Source organism: Heptranchias perlo, chromosome 38 (assembly GCF_035084215.1).
Source record: "Heptranchias perlo isolate sHepPer1 chromosome 38, sHepPer1.hap1, whole genome shotgun sequence".
Taxonomy (NCBI): domain Eukaryota; kingdom Metazoa; phylum Chordata; class Chondrichthyes; order Hexanchiformes; family Hexanchidae; genus Heptranchias; species Heptranchias perlo.
In genome coordinates, this window is record NC_090362.1 from 19,096,125 (window position 1) to 19,121,507 (window position 25,383).

The 25,383-nt window shown below is 43.1% G+C and overlaps 1 protein-coding gene across 50 annotated transcripts in view; it reads left to right on the forward strand.

The window, feature by feature from the left end:
- LOC137304833 (CUGBP Elav-like family member 4) overlaps window positions 1-25,383 on the forward strand; it is a 580,712-nt gene that overhangs the window by 523,307 nt on the left and 32,022 nt on the right. For 16 of the 50 annotated variants that reach the window (XM_067973601.1, XM_067973620.1, XM_067973603.1 and 13 more), the window contains 5 exons: window positions 12,483-12,611; window positions 13,947-14,026; window positions 19,321-19,464; window positions 20,829-20,973; window positions 22,757-22,906. In XM_067973601.1, coding sequence (XP_067829702.1) covers window positions 12,483-12,611; window positions 13,947-14,026; window positions 19,321-19,464; window positions 20,829-20,973; window positions 22,757-22,906 — 648 coding nt within the window. Of the gene's footprint in view, window positions 1-863; window positions 891-12,482; window positions 12,612-13,946; window positions 14,027-19,320; window positions 19,465-20,828; window positions 20,998-22,756; window positions 22,907-25,383 lie in introns of all 50 variants that reach the window. The other 34 variants (XM_067973604.1, XM_067973623.1, XM_067973606.1 and 31 more) reach the window with 6 other exon arrangements.

Consider the following 25,383-nt stretch of genomic DNA (forward strand, 5'->3'; position numbering starts at 1 on the left):
GAGATGGGGAAAAATGACTTTTTGACTGGGGCGGAGCAGTTGGCGACATGAGGTCATGTGATGAAACCTCCAGGAAACATCCAACCAGAGTTGGCAAGCCTACAGTGAAGGGGACTTTGGGGTAATTTTGGATGGATGAGCTAAGATGGACTGAATGGTCTCCCTCATTCATAATTATCTTGTGATCTTGTGGTGTGTCTTAAGGTAATAACATATCACTTAAGTTGTGTAGATACAATGCAGTTTATATGTGTGACTTTTTTGCAGACGGCTGGCCTCTTCCAAATTCTCTACAGTTAACAGGTAAGGTCCTTGTGAGAGATCAGGTGCCTCCGACTATCTATATGTGTAAACAGGCCATTGTGAATGTGGGCAGATGGATTATAATCAATGAAACTATGTACGTGTAAATTGGCAGGTAGTGTGCGCAGATCTTAGGTACATGGTATTCACCTGACAAGCTACAGGAGGATCACTGAGCTGCCATTTCAATATTTCTCTTGCCATGTGAATGTAGCAGTGCCCCTTATATTCCCGTGCCAGTTACCGCTGTGAGAATGTGGTATTTATTTCATATTTATTTGTCATTTTTTTTTGTGATCATCAAGATGAGGGAGGTTACAATTGGAAAGTGGAACACTTTCCATTTCAAGCATCTGGTGTTCAGTTTAAGCACTCACGGGTTAGATGTGGTATGGGTTAGGTGCAGAGTAAAGCTCCAAACTGTGCCGTAGCTCCAGCCTCAGAACAGCATCCTTTACTACGCCAATGTGACATTTTCCCAGTGGCGCGACACTTCCCCCATCTCCCACCCCAGCCATCCCATGAGTGAGATTGTCAATTTAGCGTCAAATTAAAAGTAGGTCTGTGCCTTAGGTCCATGCCCACTTGCAACCAGATTAAGACTGACAAGCACATTTCACATAGCACAGGCAGCAGAAAGATAAGACTTTCAACCCATAAGTCTGGTCTGGATTTAAACCAAGATCCCGGACATTAAAGGCCAGTGCGCCCGTGCGTTATTGAGAGCTGAGAAGCTCTCCAATAGAACGGTCTTGCCTTTTACCTTTATGTTCAGATGCCCTTTATGTTTGTAGCTGAGGCTCCTAAAACCTATAATTTCCCCTTTTCATGGAGTTTATTCAGCATTTTAGTGATTTTAAATTTGAACTTTCATTAATGACACAGTCCTCCTGTCTTTTGACATCATTTTTCTCTTCGCAAACTTTCTTTAGGCCAAAATTAATCAAGCTGCCCTCAGACCAAATTTCTGAAATCCAGACTGATCTTTCTTGCTTGCCCTCACAAGGCAACTACATGTTTCCGACAATTGCAGTGCTCCATATAGAGTCTGCCCAATGCCTTGAGCAACAACAGCACAACTGATTTTGATTTGATCTCCTATTGGGCCAGAAAATGGATTTTGTTTACATTTCTGGACCTCGGCTTAATTTGTTCACCGTGCGATCGATACACCCACCTCACACTTCTGTCTCTGATATTATCAAACTCTGGGAGCACCGCCAACAATGCAGTGGTATCATCGGTCTATCATACAAATAGGACTTGTTTTGGCTTCCAAACCAGAAACTCTTTGTGTCACGGTCCCTTTAAGGGGCTATAAAAGCTGCAACATGCCTTCATATTAAGGTTTTCATTATTTTTATGTGCATTAAAATACAAATGATTAAGATCTCCAAATGCCAATAATTTGCCAAATCTACTCTGCTTTTGCTCTTCTGTTTTCCACTATTGTGTCTCCAGTCCCAAGAACCTTCAGGTTCAATTTGTGTGCAATGCTAAACCCCTCTGGGCAAACCTAAACGGGAAGATAAGCATTAATGAGCGAAATGGAAAATTGGTTAATTTGAAGTGAAACTCACTGAAGCATGACTAAATACCTTCTGACTCTGGAACAGTTCCAGCCTGTGAATGAGATTAATGAAAAGGATAATTCTTTCTAACTCGCAAAATGTTGCTATTTACACAATAAGCACACCCCGCCCCCTCCCTTCACTTTTGTCTGTACCTAGGAGACCTGCCCCTACTACTGAGCTTAGAGTAATGTGCCATACAATGATGGTCCGTTGTTAAACTTCTACAGCTTTGTCCACCGTGACCTTCCTGTTGAACTAGGAACAAGAGTAAGCCCACTGGCTCTGCTCCACCATTTTGTTAGCCATAGCAACTAATTCTCCCTCCTTTCTCCATAACCCTTACTGACTTTATTTTGCAAATAAATATCTTTCCCTTTTACCCATCGCAGTTGATTTTGCATCTATGGTCATCTGGGGCAGACCAGTCCACATTCTCACAACTCTTTGGGTACAGTGGTATAGTGGTTATGTTACTGAACTATTAATCCTCGAGCCATGAGTTCGAATCCTGCCACAACAGTTTCAGTTAATTAAATAAAATCTGGAATAAAACGCTAGTATCAGTAATGGTGGCCATGAAACTACTGGATTTTTGTAAAAACCCATCTGGTTCATTAATGTCCTTTAGGGAAGGAAACCTGCCGTCCTTACCTGATCTGGGCCTATATGTGACTCCAGACCCACAGCAATATGGTTGATTCTTAACTGCCCTCTGAAATGGCCTAGCAAGCCACTCAGTCGTCAAGAAGGTGGCTCACCACCACCTTCTCAAGGGCAATTAAGGATGTGCAATAAATGCTGGCCATGCCAGCGATGCCCACATCCCATGAATGAATAAAAAAAATCATATTTTCTGAAAGTCACTATTCGATTTTATTGATTTTTTAGGGGGATCTTAGGAAGGCCTTCAAGTAATGTTCCATCTTAGTCCCTCCCTCTTTTTTATGCTCTTTTTTTCTGCCAATTTTCTTGCCCCCTCCGATCCCGCTCCATCTCTCCTGAAGTCATTGGTTCCTTGATAGACTGAGGTTTCACAAACTCCGCCCTCTTCCTTAACAGGGGTTTCTAGTCAGGACAAACTCAGCAATCTTACTTCACATTGAACCTATGACATTTTAATATCGGGGGTGTCCAATCGAAGGCCACATCCCACCCCATGGACCCTGCCAATCGCGGCCAAAAGTCCGATTTGTTCTTATGTTTCTTATTCACTGGTTTTTAAACTGTTTAAATTTGGTGGGCATACAGGTTTGAAAAGAGCTGCAAATGGTACTGTTTGCACATTTATGGATCAATCCTAAATCAGAAAACTAAGCTCTGCTTCTGTTTGTAGATGTATACGCAACTTAAAGTGGCCATTTATTTAAATTTACTGGGGAGAGTTTCCTCAGTCTGTGCCTGGATGCACTGAATTGTCGAGGTGCAGTGGATATTGGAAAATCGGGCGATCAGAGCACATGCCTGTAAGGGAACCCACCTGATTTTCCTTTGACCAGGAGCTTGGAGCGTTAAATTATGAGGACAGGTTGCATAAACTTAGCTTGTATTCCCTTGAGTATAGTAGATTGAGGGGTGATCTGATTGAGGTGTTTAAAATGCGGAAAGGATTTGATAGGGTTGATACAGAGGAACTATTTTGCCTGATGGGGGAATCAAGAATATAGGGACATAATCTTAAAATTAGAGCCAGGTGTTTTAGGAGGGAAATCGGGAAGCACTTCTTCACACAAAGGGTAGTGGAAATCTGGAACTCTCTTCCCCCAAAAGGCTGTGGATGCTGGGGGTCATTGGAGCTCTCAAGGCTGAGATGGATAGATTTTTGTTGGGTAAGGGTATCAAGGGATATGGAGCTAAGGCGGGTAAATGGAGTTGAGACGCAGATCTGCCATGATCTGCTTGGATGGAGGAGCAGGCTCGAGGGGCTGAATGGCCTACTCCTGGTCCTATGTTCAAAGTAGAGACTATTTCATTCTTTATTATTGAGTTCAAAATTAGATGAACCCAACTACTCGCTAATAGTTCCTTCTTTTAATTTGGATTTTGTGTCGAACAAACAAAATTTGATGAATCTCAGTACGATCATAGAATGTTACAGCACAGAAACAGGCCATTTGGTCCATCAAGTCAGTGCTGGTATTTTTCTCCGCATGAGCCACCTATTCTTAGCTCAGTCTCCTGCTCGCTCCCTTTAGTATTACTCTTTTCCAAGCAACGTTTTAGCTGATGGCCCACCAAATACCTAGAAAGAAATGATTGCAACCTTTAAACTTCTTAAAATTCAGTTGAATGTCGTGTATCGTTGTCCAGTTTTCTTTTATTTACTTTTGATGAAGAAACCTAGATGACAGGCCACGGTCCATCTTGCCGAGGACAGTCATGGTTAAAAAGAATAGGAGAAGACGTGAGGTAAGCCGAGGAGTGACTGGGAAAGCAGTAAGTTTGGGTTATAAAAGCTGCAGATTGTAGGAGGATAGGAAGAATGAGGAAAATGAGGAGTTTCACAGTTTTGAGGTCCCGGAAAAGAACGAGTTACATTTTGGGCATAAGTCTTGATTTCAACACAGTGGGATACTGGGAGGAGGAAGAGCAGGTCAGGTGGGGCATACCTGCACCTTAGGAGGGACAAGAAAGGATAGATCAGAGGAACCATGATCATAGTATGATATTGATATAAACCAAGAAATCAGACAAGTTGTGATGGAGAGAATGGTTGGAGGACACCTATCCAGTGACGAACTTTATCTTATACCCTGTCCAAGTTTGAGAACAGTATTCCAGTCTTGGATGGACATGGCTTTTAATCAGATGTTGGTTGATGTCTCTCTCCAAAGATACAAATTTGTGCTGTAGGGAAGCAGAGGATTCATGTGTCCTGGTGTCCTGGCCAACATTTATCCCTCAACCAACAACAGCAAAACAAATTATCTGGTCATTTCTCTCATAGCTATTTGTGGGATCTTACTGTACACAAAATGGCTGTCCCGGACCCCTACATTAGAACAGTGACTACACTTCAAAAGTACTTCATTGGCTGTAATGCGCTTTGGGACAGTTCTGAGGTCTTGAAAGGCGCTATATAAATGCAGGTACTTCTTCTTAAAAATAAAACTGAATGGAATTGCACACTTCTACAATTGGGTATGTTTGTTCACTGGCACTTTGAGGACATCTTCATTCAAAGACATACAGTATTTTCAGCGAGGACATCAATGTATTAGAAATAGAAGAATTACATCCAAATACTTATTAAAGGAAATCACTGATGTAGAATTTATCGGACAGCATAGTCTCACTCTGGCCCACCTTCACAACTCCATTTATAAAGAACCTCCTCCTTCATTCGACTTTTAGTTCACGTGTTTCTCAGTTTGGACTCATGTTCGAAGGAGCTGCTGTTCTCCACATTCATCACCAAAGATCTGAGTTGCATTACCGTTTGGTCTCCTTTTCGCTAACACGCACAGTATAAAAATACGCAATCGCTCACCTTGATAACAAAATCATTTCACCTCGGGATTTCCTTTATGCTCTCCATTTTCTACTTTTAAAAATAAATAAATAAATAAATACATAGCTGACATAAAGAAGAAGAAAAAATTAAACATCACAAGATCACAAAATAAATATGAATGAGCAAGGCCATTTGGCCCACGTTGACTCATCCACCAAAAAAGAACCTACAGCTCCCACCATCACCGCACCCAACCATCCCCTAAATAACTCCACCAGTCTACCATTCCACGTCTTGACCAGTCTTTATGCGAAGAACATCCTAACCCTAACCCATATGAAATTCATAAGATATCAAGTCTACAGTCACCTTATGCCATGTTTGTACTGTATCCAGGTACAAATGACCTGGCGCAATTCCCAGTCCCAGTTCCACCTGCTTCTGGCAGATTGTCAATAATCACGAGTCTGCTAGAAATGGCAAACTGCATTGAAAGAGGTCATAATAAACTTTGAGTACTGGATTACACTAAGATGAGAACCTGAACTATCAAGGGAACATTCTATTTCAATTAATGCACTAAAGAGGTTAAGGCAAGATAGGAGCTGATGTCCAGTTTATGTTTTCCCAAGGAAGTTTAGTGCATTCATTGAAATGGGATGTTCTTTTGATGGCTTAGTTTCTCATCTTTGCTGAGTTGGTTGATCTCAGCCAGGGTGGCATTAGTGGTACTAGAATTGGCTGGGTTGGCGTTAGTGGTTCTAGAATTGGCCAGAGTGGCATTAGTGGTACTAGATTTGGCCAGGGTGGCATTAGTGGTACTAGAATTGGCCAGTGTGGCATTAGTGGTACTAGAATTGGCTAGGGTGGCATTTGTGGTACTAGAATTGGCCAGATTAGCATTAGTGGTACTAGAGTTGGCCAGGGTGGCATTAGTATTACTAGAATTGGCCAGGGTAGCATTGGTGGTACTAGAATTGGCCAGGATGGCATTGGTGGTACTAGAATTAGCCAGGTTGGCTTTAGTGGTACTAGAATTGACCAGGTTGGCATTAGTGGTACTAGAATTGGCCAGGGTGGCATTGGTGGTACTGGAATTGGCCAGATTGGCTTTAGTGGTACTAGAATTGGCCAGGATGGCATTAGTGGTACTAGAATTGGCCAGGTTGGCTTTAGTGGTACTAGAATTGGCCAGGATGGCATTGGTGGTACTAGAATTGGCCAGGTTGGCTTTAGTGGTACTAGAATTAGCCAGGATGGCATTGGTGGTACTAGAATTGGCCAGGGTGGCATTGGTGGTACAAAATTTGCCAGGTGGCATTAGTGGTACTAGAATTGTCCAGGGTGGCATTAGTGGCACTGGAATTGGTCAAGGTGGCATTAATAGTACTTGAATTGGCCTTAACCTTCTTGGATTAAAGAGAGGGAAACAGTCAGTTTTCCAGCTCTGGATTGCCATTCAATGGCTCCCATTGGAAGTTCACATGTATGGACGTCAAGTGAGGAGAAGATTAGGCTCAGCTGTGATGCCCACTGCAGTTGGGAGCCTGCAGACACCCACTGCCGAGGCTCACCCTAGACGAATCTTCACCCAATGAAAATACCCGGGGTGCCAATGCCCTTCGAACCATACCTCAACATGAATCAGCATCTTTCGATGAGGAGGGGAGAGATAGCAAAACCAAAGAAAGGATTGTTCCAGGTATTCCAGTGTTATTCCTGCCCCAATTAATCAGAAATTTGAATAACTGGGACAGGAAGAGTTAAGAGGGTAACAGGACCTTTTAATGAGTGTCTTTCAAGCCATTAATTCTGGTTGTTATTTAGAGGATTATTGCGTTCTGTTGATTTACTGCACCATCTATGAGTAAGCATTAACCAAAATGAAAAATATTATGCACACCACGCCATTAAAAAAAATGAATTGATCAGCGTAGTTATTAAATCTGATGATTTTTCTGACGGTTCCCAGTTCCTTGTGTAAAATATTCAGATTTAAGTCTGTGGATGTCTTTTTTGCTCTTTGGCACTTCTGCATCTTATCGATTCAGATGCAAGATTTGACAGCTCCCTCAGGTCTCTCTAAATGGGCAAAGCAATTTTGAAAAAAAAGTCTGCCAAATTACCATTGCAATCTTTGTGAAAAGTGACTGGCTTACTTTATAGTGATTTTATTGCAAAGTAGCTAGTGTTTGTACACTTCATGGTGAGGTGGAATCTTAAAGCACTTCCTATTTCTTTTGCTGGTAGGAGGGGGGAGGAGGGAGGGGGGAGGAGGGAGGGGGGAGGAGGGGGGAGCAGAGGAGGAATAATTGTCCACTTCAATAGATGTAAAGTTCTTATTTGAATTTATTTTGGGGTCCATAGTAGTCCAAGAACAAATCGAAGAGGAGTAACCTTAATAAGCTTCAAGATAACTTTATATGCATCAGTTAAAGCTTTGCTTACAGGCTCCATCTTGCAGGCTTGTTGGACAAGGGTATTAAGGGATATGGAACCAAGGCGGGTCAATGGAGTGAAGATACAGATCAGCCATAATCTAATTGAATGGCGGAACAGACTCGAGGGGCTGAATGGCCTCCTCCTGTTCCTATGTTCCTAGACTCTTGGCTAGTGTAGTTTGGATTAAACCATTTGCTTAATGCCAGCATTGTCAAATACTGATTGTTAAGTGATGTCTCTAAATTATATACGCAAATTGATGTGAAATAACTTACACTTACTGAACAAAAAGTACATCTATAAATCCTTGTGCATTATTATTAAAGCCTTTATGAAGTCTGAGTTTGGTCTATGTAGTTTCAGCAATGTATATATGAGGGGAGGGAGTTAGTTGCTATCTTCCTAAATTTAATCTCCAACGGACAATAGCAATCTAGCAAATTCTACTCTCTAACTTAGCCCTATGATAACATGGCCAACTATCTCACCAGATACTTGACTGTTCAGCTGCAACTTCAGGGTATACTTTATGAATTTGTACAGTAAGTATTTGTTATTCTTTACAGACATACTTAACTGCTATGTAAATAGGCTATGCATTGGTCATTTAAAGGCCTGTTCTGGGATGGGGCCCAGCAACCTTTTAAAAATCCGGTTGGCGTATCAAAGGTTAGTGAGCTTCAAGGAACCAAGGATGACCATAAACATTTCTGTGGGTTGAACTCATGCTGTGCTAGATTGGCAACAAACACATTAATGTCTGCCGATGAAATTCCTCCATTTTAATAATCTGGGGTTGGGTGCATTAAGGTGGTGGGAAAAGAACTGCCATAAAAAGATGTTGCACCTTGTGATGTCAACCCAAAGCCACACTGGTAACTAAAGTAGTGATGACATTAGTGTCTGTAGCAGCTGGATAAATACTTTTGTAAGTCAGAGAAGATAAAACAGCTAAGTACCCATCAGCTGAATCCTCCATTTATCTTGATAGCACAAGGGCTGTTTATACTTGAGAGGAGCTTTCTGTTGCTAGTTTACTTTTATTATAATTATCTGCATATAATTAGTGCACTATGCTTAGTATTAAACAAACAACATGATCAGAGCCTGTGGACTGAATAAATGAAGTATAAATGAGCAGAGGTGAACCATTTCTAAAGTCGGCTAATGAATCAAACTGGGAAGGCCCATCTTTGGTTCTTTGGTAGCTGGAAAACATGAGAGCGACACAATGGAAATTAATGTCATCGTTGGGACTTGACTTCCCTTGTAATGATGTCATTGAGGTATAGCCATTACCATGGTAACAGAACAGATGGACCTCTCTGCACAGAGGTAGCACAAAAAAAAGATCAGGCCGCCCGTTCATTTTTAATGACAGTGGTGTCCCCAAGGTATAGGAGTTGGGTCTGATGCACAAACAGATCACGGCAAATCGCAAAACTCATTCACGAGGGGTTATGTTACACACTGAGATATCTTGGTTCACACTGTCCCCCCTCCCCCCCACATAACATAATCAGATGCGTTGAATGAGAAAGTAGGCCCCATTTCAGGCAGAATGAGCATCCAGAAATGGCCTCTGTGTACGTATGAACTGTGCATGTCACAAGTAGGTCATTATCTGGTTGGATAAGAATAGTACTTCTGCAGTATTGCAACAACTCAACCAGCACTAATTGGCACGTTTCCTGGAAGACTCTGAGGAGCCCAATTTACTTCAGTGCATCACATGACATTCTATGGCCTCTTCTGTACATGAAAAACAGATGATAAAGGTATAAGATATTTTTATAAAAACTGTAAAAGTGCAGATAATTGCTATGAATATGTGACCATATCCTGTTCATGAACAATGTGTTTTATACCTCGTGACCTCACTACGTATGAGTCATCAGGTTTATTTTTAGTTTTGTTTTCTTGCGGATAAACCCCATATCAAGGTGCGATGAATAATTGTCACCAATTAGAATGCAGACCGAAGTCAGGGACTGCATGCGACCTTGACAAGAGCTCAAGGACAAGGATGGCCAGTGAACAGGATGTAGATACACTTCCAGGCAGCAGGCAGGCCTTGGACTGGAACAAAATAAATGTAGGTCTCGGTCAAAGGGCCAGGTCATGGGTGGTATGATTGACGCACATATATGATGGGGACAAATAAAATAAAGGAATTCTGGGGTTCAGAGGGAACTGTCTTCTCCAGAATTGCCACATACTCTTAAATATCACAAAGGCAGAGGTTTGCCTCGTATCTCTCAGTTCATCTCATATTTGTTTGCTTTGTACTTGGAAATTGCAAGGCCAGGGCAGCCTGTTAGAGCTGAAACTTTCTGCAGAATTTCTTCTGCGGTACATCAGACTGATTCTACGTTGGTATCTTAAATCAAAATTGCTACCCATTGTGCCATGGAGGGAATTCTACGCATAATTTAAGTTGCTAGAATGCTTCTGGCCTGGCATTTTAAGGCATAAGGCATGGAAACAAGGGGGAATCTAAGGAAACCCCCATTAATCAACTATCTCCCTTTATAATAATTTGGATTACATAATAATTCAGATGATTGCATTTTCATAAGATCTGGTGGACTTATTTGAACTTGAACTAAATGAAATCCAGCTACTGTCTGCAGCCATTCCTCTTCTGTCTATCAATATCTGTTAATAGGCAAACTCAGGCTGTCAAGATGAATTTCTTAATGCAAAGGGTGACAACACCAGGAGATGGTCTACTGTGGAGGCACAAACTCGGGAATCATTCAAGAAACAGTTAGATGACGTGATAGGGGGACTATAGTTTTCTGTGGATGAACATGGAACCAAATGGCCTTGCCATTGTAAGCTTTTCGAAGGGCTCTGTCAATTAAAGAATTAGCAGTCAGTATGAAACAAAATCCAACTGATTGGGATATCGTCTTAACATTCCAAATTGGGAGTTAATGATCTGTAAGCAGAGTTTGTGTTGTGTTGAATTTATACACCAACAAAGAAAGCCCTGTATAGGGTATATTTCCTATTACTGCTCCTTTTTCTCAAGACTTCACATTTCTCTGCATTGAACTGCATTTGCCATCTGTCTGCCTGTCATTCTAACCTTCTCTAGCAGGGAGTTAGATTTAAGAATGGTAAAAACATTCAATCACTAGTGGTAATCTTCAAAAACATTCTTGAAATATCTGTAAAAGATGAATTCTTACTCTTTTCTTCATATCATTAATCCTTTTAACACTGGGACCAAGTTAACTTTCCTGGGTGCACTCTTGTTCCAGGGGCTACTGACCAGTGTTGTTAGCAGCCTTCCTATTTTGATATGACCATGTCCATCTTTGCTCATCTGCCTTTCAATTGGCCAAGAAGAGGAAACACAAGGAAACACCAGCCAAAGAAATGGCCAGTAGAAATTTGTTTTCAATAAGATTTCATCTTTGACCCCTTTGCACCCTCTGTAAACTTGAGCGCATCCAAAACTCAGCTGCCTGTATGCTAAATCACCCCGTGCTCACTGACCTACATTGGCTCCCGATCCGGCAGCACCTCGATTTTAAAATTCTCATCCTTGTTTTCAAATCTCTCTGTGGCCTCACCCCTCCCTATTTCTGCAACCTCCTCCATCTCTACAGCCCTACGATATCTCTGCGTTCCTCCAATTCTGGCCGCTTGCCCATCCCTGATTTTAATCGCTTCACCATTGGCTGACGTGCCTTCAGCTGCCTGGACCCTAAGCTCTGGAATTCCCTCCTTAAACCTCTCCGGCTCTCTACCTCTCTCTCCTCCTTTAAGACGCTCCTTAAAACCTACTTCTCTGACCAAGCTTTTGGTCACCTGTCCTAATATCGCCTTATGTAGCTCGGTGTCAAATTTGGTTTGATAATCGCTCCTGTGAAGCGTTTTGAGACGTTTTACTACGTTAAAGGCGCTATATAAATGCAAGTTGTTTTGTGACTGCTCGAGATTCTCCGATTCAGTGAACAATTCATTATGGCTGCTAACAGATGCAGTGCTTAGACCAAGACGCGTTCTCAGATTGCAAGTGAGCACTACTGCCTGCTTTCTCAGCCAATAGCGAGTACAGGATCCCAGAACCCTACGACAGGGAAATATCGACTTGCCTTGTGAAAAAAATAAATGCAAGAAACAAATCTTTTCAGTGGTTTCTTTAATCCCTGGTGAAGTGCAAAGCACTCGAAAGATTCTTGGCCCCCGCCCTTGATCCGACAAGATATAAAACCTAAACACTGCAATGATGCACAAGGGCCGCAGCAACGAATCACATTCCGTCACTTCGTCTGCATCTTGCGAGTGGCAGTATGTGAACAGTAGCACTTCTCGGGGCTAACTTCTGTCAGGCTGGGAGGTTCAGTGAATGTGCAGACACTGAGAAGGGTTCACTAATCTTTGGAAGACTGCTGTGGAAATTCTAAATCTAACTGGCATATAAATAACAAGTAAAGAGGCGCTTGCTCTTTTTATTTACATAGTTTTTGCCCCCATTTTTGTTCTAAATGATTGTATCAATTAGGAAATGGTCCATGCCTCATCCATTTTATTGATTCTCCTTCGTAACTTTCCACACTGGGAACTGCAGAAAATGTAGTAATTGTTCCCTTTCTCATGGGGGATAGCTCTCTGATAACTAGTACACCCATGGTATTTTGAAACGTGCGATAGCCATTGGCTCCTTAGAGGATTAAGATGCCCTTTCTTTGTTTCAGAAGACAGAAAGCTCTTTGTGGGTATGCTGGGGAAACAGCAAACGGAGGATGACGTCAGAAGGCTCTTTGAATCCTTTGGCTCTATTGAAGAGTGCACCATTCTTAGAGGCCCTGATGGAACCAGCAAAGGTTTGTCTTATCCCCTCCTACCTCAATCCATTGTTTTCTTTAAGTATGTTTATACATGGTTACAGGGCAGTTAAGTAGGATGGTCTCTACCTGTTAGCTAACTTAGTCAGCCTGGTATACCAGCTGGATGCTCTGCAGATTAGGTAACTTGGTAACTTAGTGACTTGGTGTTAGGTCGCTCAGTTTAATTAATTGATTGACATGAATTGCGCTGGTAGCTGACATGAATTTCATTGGTTTACTAATTTAGTAATCAACCAGTACAGGAGTTAGCTAGCTTAGTTAGCAAACCGAGAGCAGGCTCAGTTAGATTGGGAACTAAGTGATATTTATCTCCTTCAGTGATTCAGTTTGATTAAATGAATGATTAATTAGTATCCACTAATGGGAACTTGATTGAATCCAATGTGAGGACAACCAGCCTGGTTTCAATCATTTAGATGCTTAAATTAATGTGGCAATTAACCAATATGGACTTGTTTGCTGAGGCTCTTTTCTCCAGAATAGAGAAGGCTGAGGTTTGACCTGATTGAGGTCTTTCAGATTATGAAAGGATTTGATAGGGTCGTTGCAGGGACGATGTTTCCACTTTTTTTTTTGTTCGGGCGTAACTTTATTTTTTAAAAACAAATCGAAACCAAATGAATAAACAAAGTCAAATAATAATTTTGTCATACTGGTCAAGGATGCACTCCAGTCCCTGCAGTGACCACCGGTCTCGGAAAGCCTCAAGTGTACCGGCAGATACCACATGCTCCTTCTCCAGGGACACCTGGGCACGGAGAATGCCGTGGAAGAGATGCAGGCAGTCGGAGAGACTGCCCCCACGGGCCGCGTCCAGCCTGGACCTGGAGCTGAAATGTTTCCACTTGTCGGGGGGAGTCCAACACTAGAGGTCATCAATATATGATAGTCACCAATAAATCCATTAGGGAATTCAGGAGAAACTTCTTTACCCACAGAGTGGTTAGAATGTGGAACTCGCTCCCACATGGAGTAGTTGAGGAGATTTGCATAGATACATTTAAGGGGAAGCTGGATAAGCACATGAAGGAGGAAGGAATGGAGTGATAAGCAGATAGGGTTGGATGAAGAGGGGTGGGAGGAGGCTCGTGTGGAGCATGAATGCCGGCATGGACCAGTTGAGCCGAATGGCCTGTTTCTGTTCTGTAGGCTCGGTGTAATTCTGTGTAATGTTTCTACTGTGTTGGGGTTCTAGCCTTTCACCCTGTTGAATTTCATCATAATGGGGCATCATGAGTAATAGTCCTACAATAAGATAATTCTCTCTGCTTTCTTGTTTTTTTGCTCTGTTTCTTTCTGTTCTTCTCCCAGGCTGTGCGTTTGTAAAATATTCCTCTCATGCAGAAGCCCAAGCAGCCATTAACAGCCTGCATGGAAGCCAGACTATGCCAGTAAGTCAGACACTAAGAAACAAGCTCATGAATAATTTGTGGCCTGCTGAATGCGCTGTGTTGTGTGTAAAGATTATATTTACTTATCTTGCATTGTCGCTGATATTATAAAAGCTTCTGCAGCACCGTTGTCTACTGCTGCTTTATTAAAATAACGAGATATATATGCTTGTCTGCATAAAGCCGGGCCTTGGACAATGTAATGCAATTCTTATTTTTCAATGGGGACTACTGCTGATCTTGAGATTACAGTCTTTAACCTCCTCTCGTCAGCACAAAAGAAAGATGTGCAGTACTGCCCTTTCAGTGGCATAAAGCCAGGACCAGAGGTTTTAATGTATTATTGCCTTTTACTTTTCTCTTGATTCCTTAATTTTCTCTCCTCATCTCATGCCGCTGTTTCTTCTTGTCGAGATACACTTCTGCAGGCACTGACTGGCGTTCCAGTGCCTCACCCAAGTGGCTATGATTCCAGTGGGCCTAGATCATGAGAGGCGGCAGGCTTCCCCCCCACTTCCACCATGGGATAGTCATAATCTGGGCTGAAACTTCAGAGCAGAGCTGAGGGAGTGCTACATTGTCGGAGGCATCACATTTCCATGCGATGTTAAACCGAGGCCCCATCTGCCTGTGCAGACCGGATGTAAAAGATCCCACTGCGTTATTCAGAGAAGAGCTGGAAAGTCCTCCTGGTGACTTGGCCAACACTTACCCCTCAGCCAACATCACAAAGAAACAGATTGACTGGTCACTTTCTCATTGCTGTTTGCGGGAGCTTGCTGTGCACAAATTGGCTGCTGCGTTTGCCTACAGTATTACAACAGTGACTACACTTCAAAAGTAATTCATCGTCTATGAAACGCTTTGGGGCATCGTGAGGATATGAAAGCTGTTCTATAAATGTAACCTCTTTCTTTCATGGGGTGTATCCTAGTGGAGTTTTACCCATGTCCTTACCTGATGTGCACACAACAGATGAGGTAGGGTAAAGCTGCTCTGTGATCTTACTGGCAGGGGTCGCTGGATAATGATCAGCATGGTGAACCTGGCTGATTTTCTTTCTAACCCCACTATAGTTCAAGGGTACTTTATGTTCAATTTTAGCACCTAGAACGGCCACCCTGACTGAATTAAGCTGACTTAACACAGACCATGGATCATATTGTGACTTTGCTGGTCTATATGGATCCATTCCATGCTGGGCAGGATATTACCAACTGCAGTTATAATGAGCATGAGTGGGATGCATTGAAAACTGCCCTTATCCTAACTCTCACTAAGTGCTGTTCACCCATTGCCCCTGTGCTTGCTGACCTACATTGACTCCAAGCCCCCGAAAGCCTCAATTTTAAAATTCTCACCCTTGTGTTCAAATCCCTCCATGGCCTCGCCCCTCCCTAACTCAGTAACCTCCTCCAGCCCTACAACTCTCCGAGAACTATGGGCTCCTCCAACTCTGGCCTCTTGTTCATCCCCCACTTCCTTCACCTTATCGTCGATAGTCGTGCCTTCAGCCGTCCAAGCCCTGTAATTCCCTCCCTAAACTTCTCCGTCTCTCACTTTCACAACTCGGAGCAACATGGTGCATGCATGGGCATGAACACATTGCATCGTGAGACATATAGATGACTCCAGATCCCCAAGCTGCCCTAAACTGCAGAAATTGTCTCACCAACATTGATGTTCACCATTTTCAGATGACACAAAGATAGGCCGTGTGGTTGATAGTGAGGAGGAAAGCTGTAGACTGCAGGAAGATATCAATTGACTGGTCAGATGGGCAGAAAAGTGGCAAATGGAGTTCAATCCGGAGAAGTGTGAGGTAATGCATTTGGGGAGCGCAAACAAGGCAAAGGAATACACAATAAATGGGAGGATACTGAGAGGTTTAGAGGAAGTGAGGGACTTTGGAGTGCATGTCCACAGATCCCTGAAGGTAGCAGGACAGGTAGATAAGGTGGTTAAGAAGACAAATGGAATACTTTCCTTTATTAGCCGAGGCATAGAATATAAAAGCAGGGAGGTTATGCTGGAACTGTATAAAACACTAGTTTGGCCACAGCTTGAGTACTGCGTACAGTTCTGGTCACCACATTACAGGAAGGATGTAATTGCACTAGAGAGGGTGCAGAGGAGATTTATGAGGATGTTGCCAGGACTGGCGAATTTTACCTATGATGACAGATTGGATAGCCTGGGGTTGTTTTCCTTGGAACAGAGGAGGCTGAGGGGTGATTTGATTGCGGTGTACAAAATTATGAGGAGCCTAGATAGAGTGGATAGGAAGGACCTATTTCCCTTAGCGGAGGGGTCAATAACCAGGGGACATAGATTTAAACTGATTGGTAGAAGGATTAGAGCAGAGATGAGGAAAAAAAATTTCACCCAGAGGGTGGTGGGGGTCTGGATCTCATTGCCAGAGAGGGTGGTAGAGGCAGAAACCCTCAACTCATTTTAAAAACTGCCTGGATGTGCACCTGAAGAGCCGTGACCTGAATGTGGGAAAGTGGGATTAGGCTGGGTGGCTCGTTTCTCAACCAGTGTAGACACGATGGGCCGAATGGCCTCCTTCTGTGCTGTAAATTTTCTATGATTCTATGATTCCGTTTCATATTGAGGGCATGGGGTACAACCATGGGCTAACAGTAAAGTTTTTATAAAGTAGTGAAACACTGTATGTTATAAAAATTAACCTTGGAGCTCAGATCATAGTTAAAAACTATCTAGGCGGCATGACCAAGGTCTTTAACATTATGTTAACTCCTCAATTTGATCACTGGCTCGCAGTCACTCAGAAGTATCAATTATTCTGTGCATATTGTAACATGAATTGGATCAGATGTCAGTGTAAAATATTAGATCGTAGAATCAGATCGTAACAACTCGCTGCGTAAAAAATAAAATTCTCCTCATTTCCCCCTTCATCGATAGATGATTCATTCGAGTTAATAGAAAGGAACCCGCAACACAAAACATTCTGCTGTGTTTTGACTGTAACCTTTATGAAAGTTTCAGCACAGATTCAGTCGGATTCTGAGCTTATCTGTGGCTGGAACGCTGGTGTCAATAGACTGAGGGAACATATGGCAGAAAGCGTCTTGCGTCTACGCTATTTGGAAGATAACACTGTTCTTCCTACATGAAAATCTCTTGATAGCTTATCTTTAAGTTAGTAGCTTTAATCCCAGGGGCTCCAAGAGCACTTTAATTAGGATGGCAGCCTCACTCGTACTCCGTTCAGTCTTGCTACCCATATGCTACGGAAAGCTGTGGAGTCGATAGAAACAGGGGCCTGTTATGGAAGAAAAATAAATTGATTTTCATTTGTGTGCCAACCTTGATAGAAGTGAAGATGCAGGTCTTGCGGTTTACACAGATTCGCTTTGGCAAATTGTTATTTGGAGTGGCAGAAGGCAAGCCAGCAATAGCAGATTTCTGGGAAGAGATTTTGGCACTGTTATTCTTGTTGTCCCTTTACTTGACAAACTAACAATTAAGCGAAAAAAAACAAATGTGTTGCCTGCTGTAGCCAACGTTGTCATCAATGAGGCAGCAGCAGAGTGAAACAGACCCCGTGGTTATAATAGACGTTCAGCATTCCTCTGACACTGACTTTCTTTTCATTTCTTATTTCCCCCCCCCCAACCCTCCCTGTTAAAGTTGTGCTGTCTGTTTGTCTCTGTCCTTTCGAACACATCTCTTCACATGGCTTCTAGTGACTAAAACTGGAGACGTGGGAAGGCTGAAAAATACATCTTATCCTGTGTAAGTTAAAGAAAAAAAAAGGAAGATTTGCGTTTATTTCCAGCACCTTTCACGACCTCAGGATATCCCAAAACGCTTTTCAGCCAATGAAGTACTTTCTTGAAGTGTAGTCACTAGTGGAGGGGCTTCATGGGCGGACTCCGTCCTTATGAGATGGCCTCGAATTTGTGCTTTCCACCTGGAACTTCCTAATAGTGATTGAAACCCAGAAATCTTTAATTCCATTGTGGAAATGAACTACATTCTACTTTTTCTCCCTTTGGAAACAACCCAAGTGCAAGTGTCTGTTAACAGCTGTGACTCAGTGGGTAGCACTCTTACCTCTTAGTCAGAAAGTTGTGGGTTCAAGTCCCACTCCAGGGAAGACTAAGCTGACAATTCAATGTCGCTCTGAGGGATTGATGCACTGTCAGAGTGCTGTCTTTCAGGTAAGATATTAAACCAAGTCCCTATCTGCCCTCCCAGTTGGATGTAAAAGATCCAAGGGCACTCTTATTTTGAAGAAGAGCATGGGATTTCTTCCCGCCCAATATTTACCCCTCACCCAACACCGCTAAAACAGATTATCTGATCACTATCTCGTTGCTGTGTGTGGGATCTTGCTGTGCGCAATTTGGCTGCCACTTTTCCTACATTATAACAGTGACTACACCCAAAGCGCTTTGGGACATCCTGAGGTTGTGAAAGGAGTTATATAAATGCAGGTCTTTTTCTTTCTTTCTTTAAAAAGGATGACCATAATTTTGATGTGTGAATAAAAATTGTAATTTAAAAATACAAAAAAGTAAAAGTGCACAGGAGGGAAAATGTTTAATCAAATTACTGAAGAACATAGGAACTAGGTTTACTAAACACTCACTAACGGTACAATGGGCCAAAGAAAAATCTTGCAAGTGAGAAGCACCACAGATCAGTTTGGGGTCACAGTGGTCGGGGAACCCATATTATGCCGCCCCTGTTGATCTAACGGCTATTCATCCCATGGCCTCGAGGTAGTAGGTGATTTCCTGGGAGTGTACATCATTATCTTGGTCTAGACTCTTGCGTCAAATCTCCCTTGTGAAATAAGTGGGCTCTTCCCAGTTGCACACTGCCATTTCTTTTAACCGACTTTAGATTCATATAATCCAAATTTCACGAAGTATTAACTGCCTGGTTTCCATCAAAAGTTTCAAAAGAAAAACAGGCAGCCTGCTTAAAGTATCTGGCTGCAAAATGAGCAGGTGGTGAAGTGACTTTAGAAAGGGTCACATTTCACCTGCAATGTATTAAGCAATTGCTCTTCAGCTTCAGTACGTAAGTCTCAAAACCCAAATGTTCATCCGTACTGTGTGATATTCCACGATTGATCGACATGTGAAATGTCTATGCTTAATCACACATCTTCGAAGAATTTTTTTTTAATTGATCAAACAATAAAGTATAATTCCATTGCATTGCAAACCCTGTGAACTGTGCCGATGTGTGACTGGCCAGCCAAGAGCTTTCTGTTCTCCTGAACATCTCTCTTCCTTCCTTCCTTCCTTCAGGGGGCATCGTCCAGTCTGGTGGTGAAATTTGCAGACACAGATAAGGAACGCACACTGCGACGCATGCACCAGATGGCGGGGCAGCTTGGGATCTTTAATCCGATGGCAATCCAGTTTGGCGCATACGGTGCCTACACTCAAGCGGTAGGTAACCCAGCACTGCGCCAGCTGTAATACGTAAACACCGCAGTTCACTAAATAGGGTGCAGCTGATGTGTTAAGTTTATTTTTTGCTTCTTAATCCAGAGACCTAACTGCACAGAATCATTTGAATCTTACAGCACAAAGAGGAGGACAATCAGCCCATCACGCCTATGCCATCTTTCTGAAAGAGTTATCCATGGAGTCCCACTCCCTTTATGGACTCTGTTTCCCCCTCTCTCTGGAAATGCACTCCATGTCCTAACAGCCCTGTTAGAAAAATTCCCTCTAACCTCTCCCTTCATTCATTTGATGCTGATCTTAAATTTATGCCCTTTGGTTACTGACCAATAGACATAATTTTTCCCCTATTTGACTTAGCAAAACCCCTCGTAATTCTGCATCCTCCTATCAGATCATCTATTAACCTTCTAGTGAAAATAGCCCTAGTTTCTCTGGTCTCTCCTCGCAAAATGATTGATAAATCCGTAAGTGTGTTCTGAGCATCAATTTCCTGTTGTGAAAAATGGTCACACTCAGGCTGTTGACACAATGAAATGCTGAGCAACGTGACTTGATATTTACTTTTACTGACTGTCTGAATCTGAGGATATCTTCAGAATGTCACAATGCATTAATGTTTGGTACAGTAACTTAACAAAATGAAGAATGTTAACCATGATTTAATAGCAACTTCATGTATACATGTCTTGTTGAATTGGGGCTAGACTAAAAGAATGAGGGATTCGACTCTTCAGCCTCACCCTTCAAATATCCAATCTGTTCTACGTTTAACAAGACAGTACATGTACAGATCTCTTGCTGCCTAAATTATTGCCGTCTTGTTCAGATCATTTCTCCCGTGTCATCGGAATATGGCAGCAACTCTCCACTCAATTTACTTCAATTGTGGCCCATCACAAAGCTAGTCCATTACAATCAAGCTCGTTCTGCCCAACCGCAAATTTCTTAACTGTCAGTATTTATTATTTCTTAATACTGCTTGCCCTCACCTCCCCCTCTCCAAACCAGGAAAAAAACCTTCTCTAAGTCTTTCATTCAATAGCATTTCAAGCTAAGGTGCTATCCTATCGAACCTTTTTATGTGGATTTAGATGAAGGGTGTCAGTGCTGGGGAATGGATGGTACTCCTGGCTAGATGCAGAGAAGGGGCCCCCCTGCTCAGTGCCAATATTTAGCCCAAGCACCCAATGCATACTCTTCAATTTTGGGGCATATTTTCGCCTTGTCGCTAGTGTGTGTGTGAAAATGTCTGCGTGGGTACTTACCCATGTGTAAGCAGGATTTGCGATGCATAATGCAGGAGAGGACTTTACATGAAAAGCTCCACTTCTGTTCTCTTTCAGTTGATGCAGCAACAGGCAGCTCTAATGGCGGCAGCACAGGGCACCTACTTGAACCCAATGGCTGCAATTGCAGCAGCCCAAATGCAGCAGATGGCGGCCTTTAATGTGAACGGACTCGTAGCAACGCCAATGACACCATCGTCAGGTACGTCACCGACCTGCGCCAAAGGCCCACTGTCCACTCCAGTTCCTCGGTGGTCACAGAGATTGTGGTGACACGGCACATGTTTGTGATCCTGAGTTTTCGGCGCACAAACTCGAAAGCGGTTAGGATCCCCAAAGATACCATTACCATGCCATTGTCTGACAGCCCTAGGGCAGGTCCTATCACTCAACTCTCACACACATACCACTTACTTAGGGAAGAGTAGCTGTTGAGGCTGGGGGTCAATTGAAAATGTCAAAACTGAGATGGATAGATTTTTGTTAGGCAAGGAGGGTAGAGATACAGATCAGCCGTGATCAGGCAGAACAGGCTCAAGGGGCTGAATGGCCTCCTCCTGTCCCCATTGTCAGGTATGATGCTGAACTCCGGGAGTAGCCCCGTTTTCAGGTATCGCATTGAGATACTGATTGCCTCATTGTCAGCTAGAACATCTGGGAGTGCCCCCATTTTCTGGAATGGTATTGAGCTGCACCATGGGCCCACTTGTATTTGTTGTAAGAGGACAAAATGGCAGCAGACCTGTGTGACTCGACCCACAGAGCCACCAGTGATGGGAGGACTAAATGGCTGACCTTACAGTCCGTTGTCTTCTGCCCTAGGGCAAGTCCTATAACTCAAATAACACACACACACTTACTTAGGGAAGAATAGCTGAGGTGGTTTCCTGATGTTTTTCTCATGGAGTTTTATCTTCAGAGTATCTTCTCCTAGGTGGGCTTGAACCAAGGCTAAGGAGCCCCACACCTACCCTTTGCGAAGGGAGGGAGTCCACCCACGCCCATCGGACGCAAGACCCCCCCACCGCTGAGGGATGTCAATCCAGTATTCAGAACCCAGTCCTTCTGACTCAGGGGCGGGAATACTACCACTGAGCCAGTAGGCCTTCCAGTGTTACCTATTAAAGGTGATAGAAGCAGCTGTCAATAATACACTTCAGGCATCTTATCTAATCACCGCCAGTGTCATAAAAGAGTTAGTAAATTGTGACAACAGGAAATAAATGTGATAAGCAAGAATTTTCTACAAACGAGGAAAAAAAATCACATTGCCCATTCATTCAGCACTGCTCCACAATCTGGTTTTTATTTTGAAAAGCTGTATTGGGGGGGCGGGGGGGGCCAGAGGGGAGGGAGGGGCAGTTTAATTTCCTACATGCAATCTTTTTGGTGCTCTGGTTAACAAACTTGGAGTAAATTCCTGCTGATGCTATTTTAACACAGTCGTTAAACCGTTCCTTTTAATTGGTGTAAAGCCTGCGTTAAATTAGCACAGGCAGGAATTTAACACGAGCAAATTAACCAGTGCTGCTGAAAATAGTATAAAGTGTGAACTGAAAAGCTAGGGGGAAGATTTCCTAAAGGCATAGTTTGTAATGTCATCTTAAAAGCATTTGTAAAGACTGTGTTATAACCACTACAACTAGTTAATGAAATGTAACAATCCAGTTAGAGTGAACTTTGTGCTTGCTTTAATATTTTCACATTGGTTTAAAAACATTATTTCAGCTATCTCCTTTGCTTGGCCTATCTCCAATTCATTGGTGTAATAGTAATTCCACTGATTGGTCAGGTTGAATGCCCTAATTTATTGCACATGAGCGATGATATCATTTTACACCCCTGATGTCTATTTATAAATGGGACTTGCTGCCTTGCAAAGAGATACATGGCAGCCACTGTAAATGAACAGCCTGGTTTTGCTTCAGACTTATGCTCACAGGAGTATATTTTCTTCACAGATTGTTGTTCGCTTTCTTCTATAGGCACCAGTACACCCCCGGGTATCAGTGCAGCAGCTGTACCCAGCATAGCTACGCCCATTGGAGTCAATGGATTTAGTGCCATGCCACCACAGACCAATGGGCAGCCAACGTCAGATACCATCTATGCCAATGGCATTCATCCGTACCCAGGTATGTGCTGGGAAAACAAATCACAAACTTATGGCGGCTGCTTTTTTTTTTGGATCAAAAGCCAGAACATTAAAGATTAAATTGCATGCTTGGTTTAAAATAGTTACTTTATTCTCAGAAATACAATAAACCTTTAATATCTTTTGGAGCCATACAAAAATAATCTTGTACTAAAGAGCAAGTGACAAGAGAGGAACCTTAGACAAAATAGGGTAGATGTTCCTGGGTGTTCTGAATCACCATGGTGCAGTGAAAACAGGAAAATCAGACACGAAAGAATGCATGTCCATGTGAGTGGCCGCCAGATTTTCCACCCATTTAAATGAATGGATATATGTTCCTCCTTGCTCAATTTGCCCCGCATCTCAACAATCCAGAATGCCCAGATGCAAGGCCAGGAAAATCCACACTCAAATGCCTTGGATCCTAAATTTTATATATCAGAGAACGTCATTGTGAGGTTTTGTATGGTATCGCCGATGGCAGTGCATGTCACATCAGTGAGTGCGGTATCTGAAATTTACACTAAGATGATTGTGTGCTAACAGTTTGCTGCTCTGTATAGTGTTTGGAGATCACGGTCGGATTACAGAAGATGAGACCTAGCTGTGTTTGGTCCTTTTGTTTTCTCTCCAAAACGTGGGGAAAAAGAAATTGTACAATACAGTAATGCTCAGGGAAGCAGCTAGTCTGGACACCAACCTATAACAGCATCGTAAGTGAAGAACACATTTACAGACTCACTAGAAATACCAACTGGAGGAAGTCTTTGTGAACAAATGAAGGGGGTAATTTTGTGAGATGCCATCTCCAGCAGAGAGCCCCACTGAGGGAGGGAGGGAGGGAGAGAGCAGAGACAGGACTACGGCATTATAGCCCTGATTTTATGACTCACCATTAGCAAGACTCTGTGCCACGCAATAGTACTCTCCATAGTGATCAGAGTAATTGTTCCCCTCCACTCCCTCCCCCCCACAATATTCTAACATGCCATGTTTAATTTTTCGATGAAACACGATGTTAATACACCCGAGCGGTTACACTGGATAATCCCCGAAACCGAACGCACCTAACGTTCGCGCTGCCTGGCGATTTACCTGATTGCTACCTGCGCTATTGAGTGGCTGTTCACCAGCAGGGGGCCCAGTATCGCGAGTGGCTCGCACCACTTAAAGGCAGCTGGTACCTCTTAAAGGGGAGGTGCAGTGTGGCTGCAGGAAGTGGTGGAAGTCAGTGGTGAAGTGAATCTGTGCTGTGATATCGTGCAGCACGGTGATGATGGGACCTCTGTAAATTTTAATGAGCAACAACTGGGCTGCTCAACATTTGCGGGACTCTGATATTTGCAAAATATAAGATATGGGTCCAAATGAGGTCTGAACGGAGGTCAGACACCGCACACGTAAAACACAGATGCAAGTCCTGTTCCTATGTTTACAAACTGTTGAGTTATGTTAAAACATTGAATAAAGGTTACGTACTACTAAATCCCACATCCTCCAATCTGCACACCAGATTCTGCCAATCTGAGTTTGTACCAGGCCTGCGAGGGTGCGTGCACCCAGGTTCTCTAATGATGCACTAGAGGCCTTGGTGCAAAAGGTGGACAGAGGAGGGGCATCCTATATCCGCAGAAGGGGCAAGAGACCCTCCAGACATATGCTCCCAAGGCAGTAAGGGACGAAGTCAATGCCAGACGCATAGTACCATGAACATGGATGCAGTGCAGGAAGAAGTTCAATGCTTTGACACGAGTGGTCAAGGTGAGTGAGGTCAACTGTCAAGTGACATCTCCTACCAACTGCACCACTAGCCACATCCACTGCTCCACTCACTACACCCCCCCATCACCCACATACCAACAAACTCTTTCAACCAATACTTCACTCTTCCAATCAGATGCTTCCTCTCACTCTCACACATTACCTCTGTTGCAAGCCGCACACCCACAACTCACAGGTCACACACACTGACAGCTATTCAACCATGACAGGCACATCACCCAAACATCTTGCAGGACACTCACCGACACACGTCCCGCTTTCTTGCAGGAGAAGGTGGCAGATAACAGGAGGCAGCAAGTGGCAGTGGCTCCGTGGAACATGAACCTGCTGTCCTCTCTCAGGATGACAGCATTCCTGAACCACCCCTGCCACTCTGACAGTGCCCTTGCTGTTGCCTGTGAGCTAGTCAGCCCACTCCCTGTAGAGTATTGAAACTTTATTATAGGAACATAGGAAGATAAGAACAGAAGTAGGTCATTTAGCCCCTCGAGCCTGTTCCACCATTCAATGAGATCATGGTTGATCTGTGACCTAACTCCATATACCTGCCTTAGCCTCATATCCCTTAATACCTTTGGTAAACAAAGATCTATCAATCTTAGATTTAAAATTAACAATTGAGCTAGCATCGACTACCATTTGTCGAACAGCGTTCCAAACTTCTACCACCCTTTGCGTGTGGAAGCAATTCCT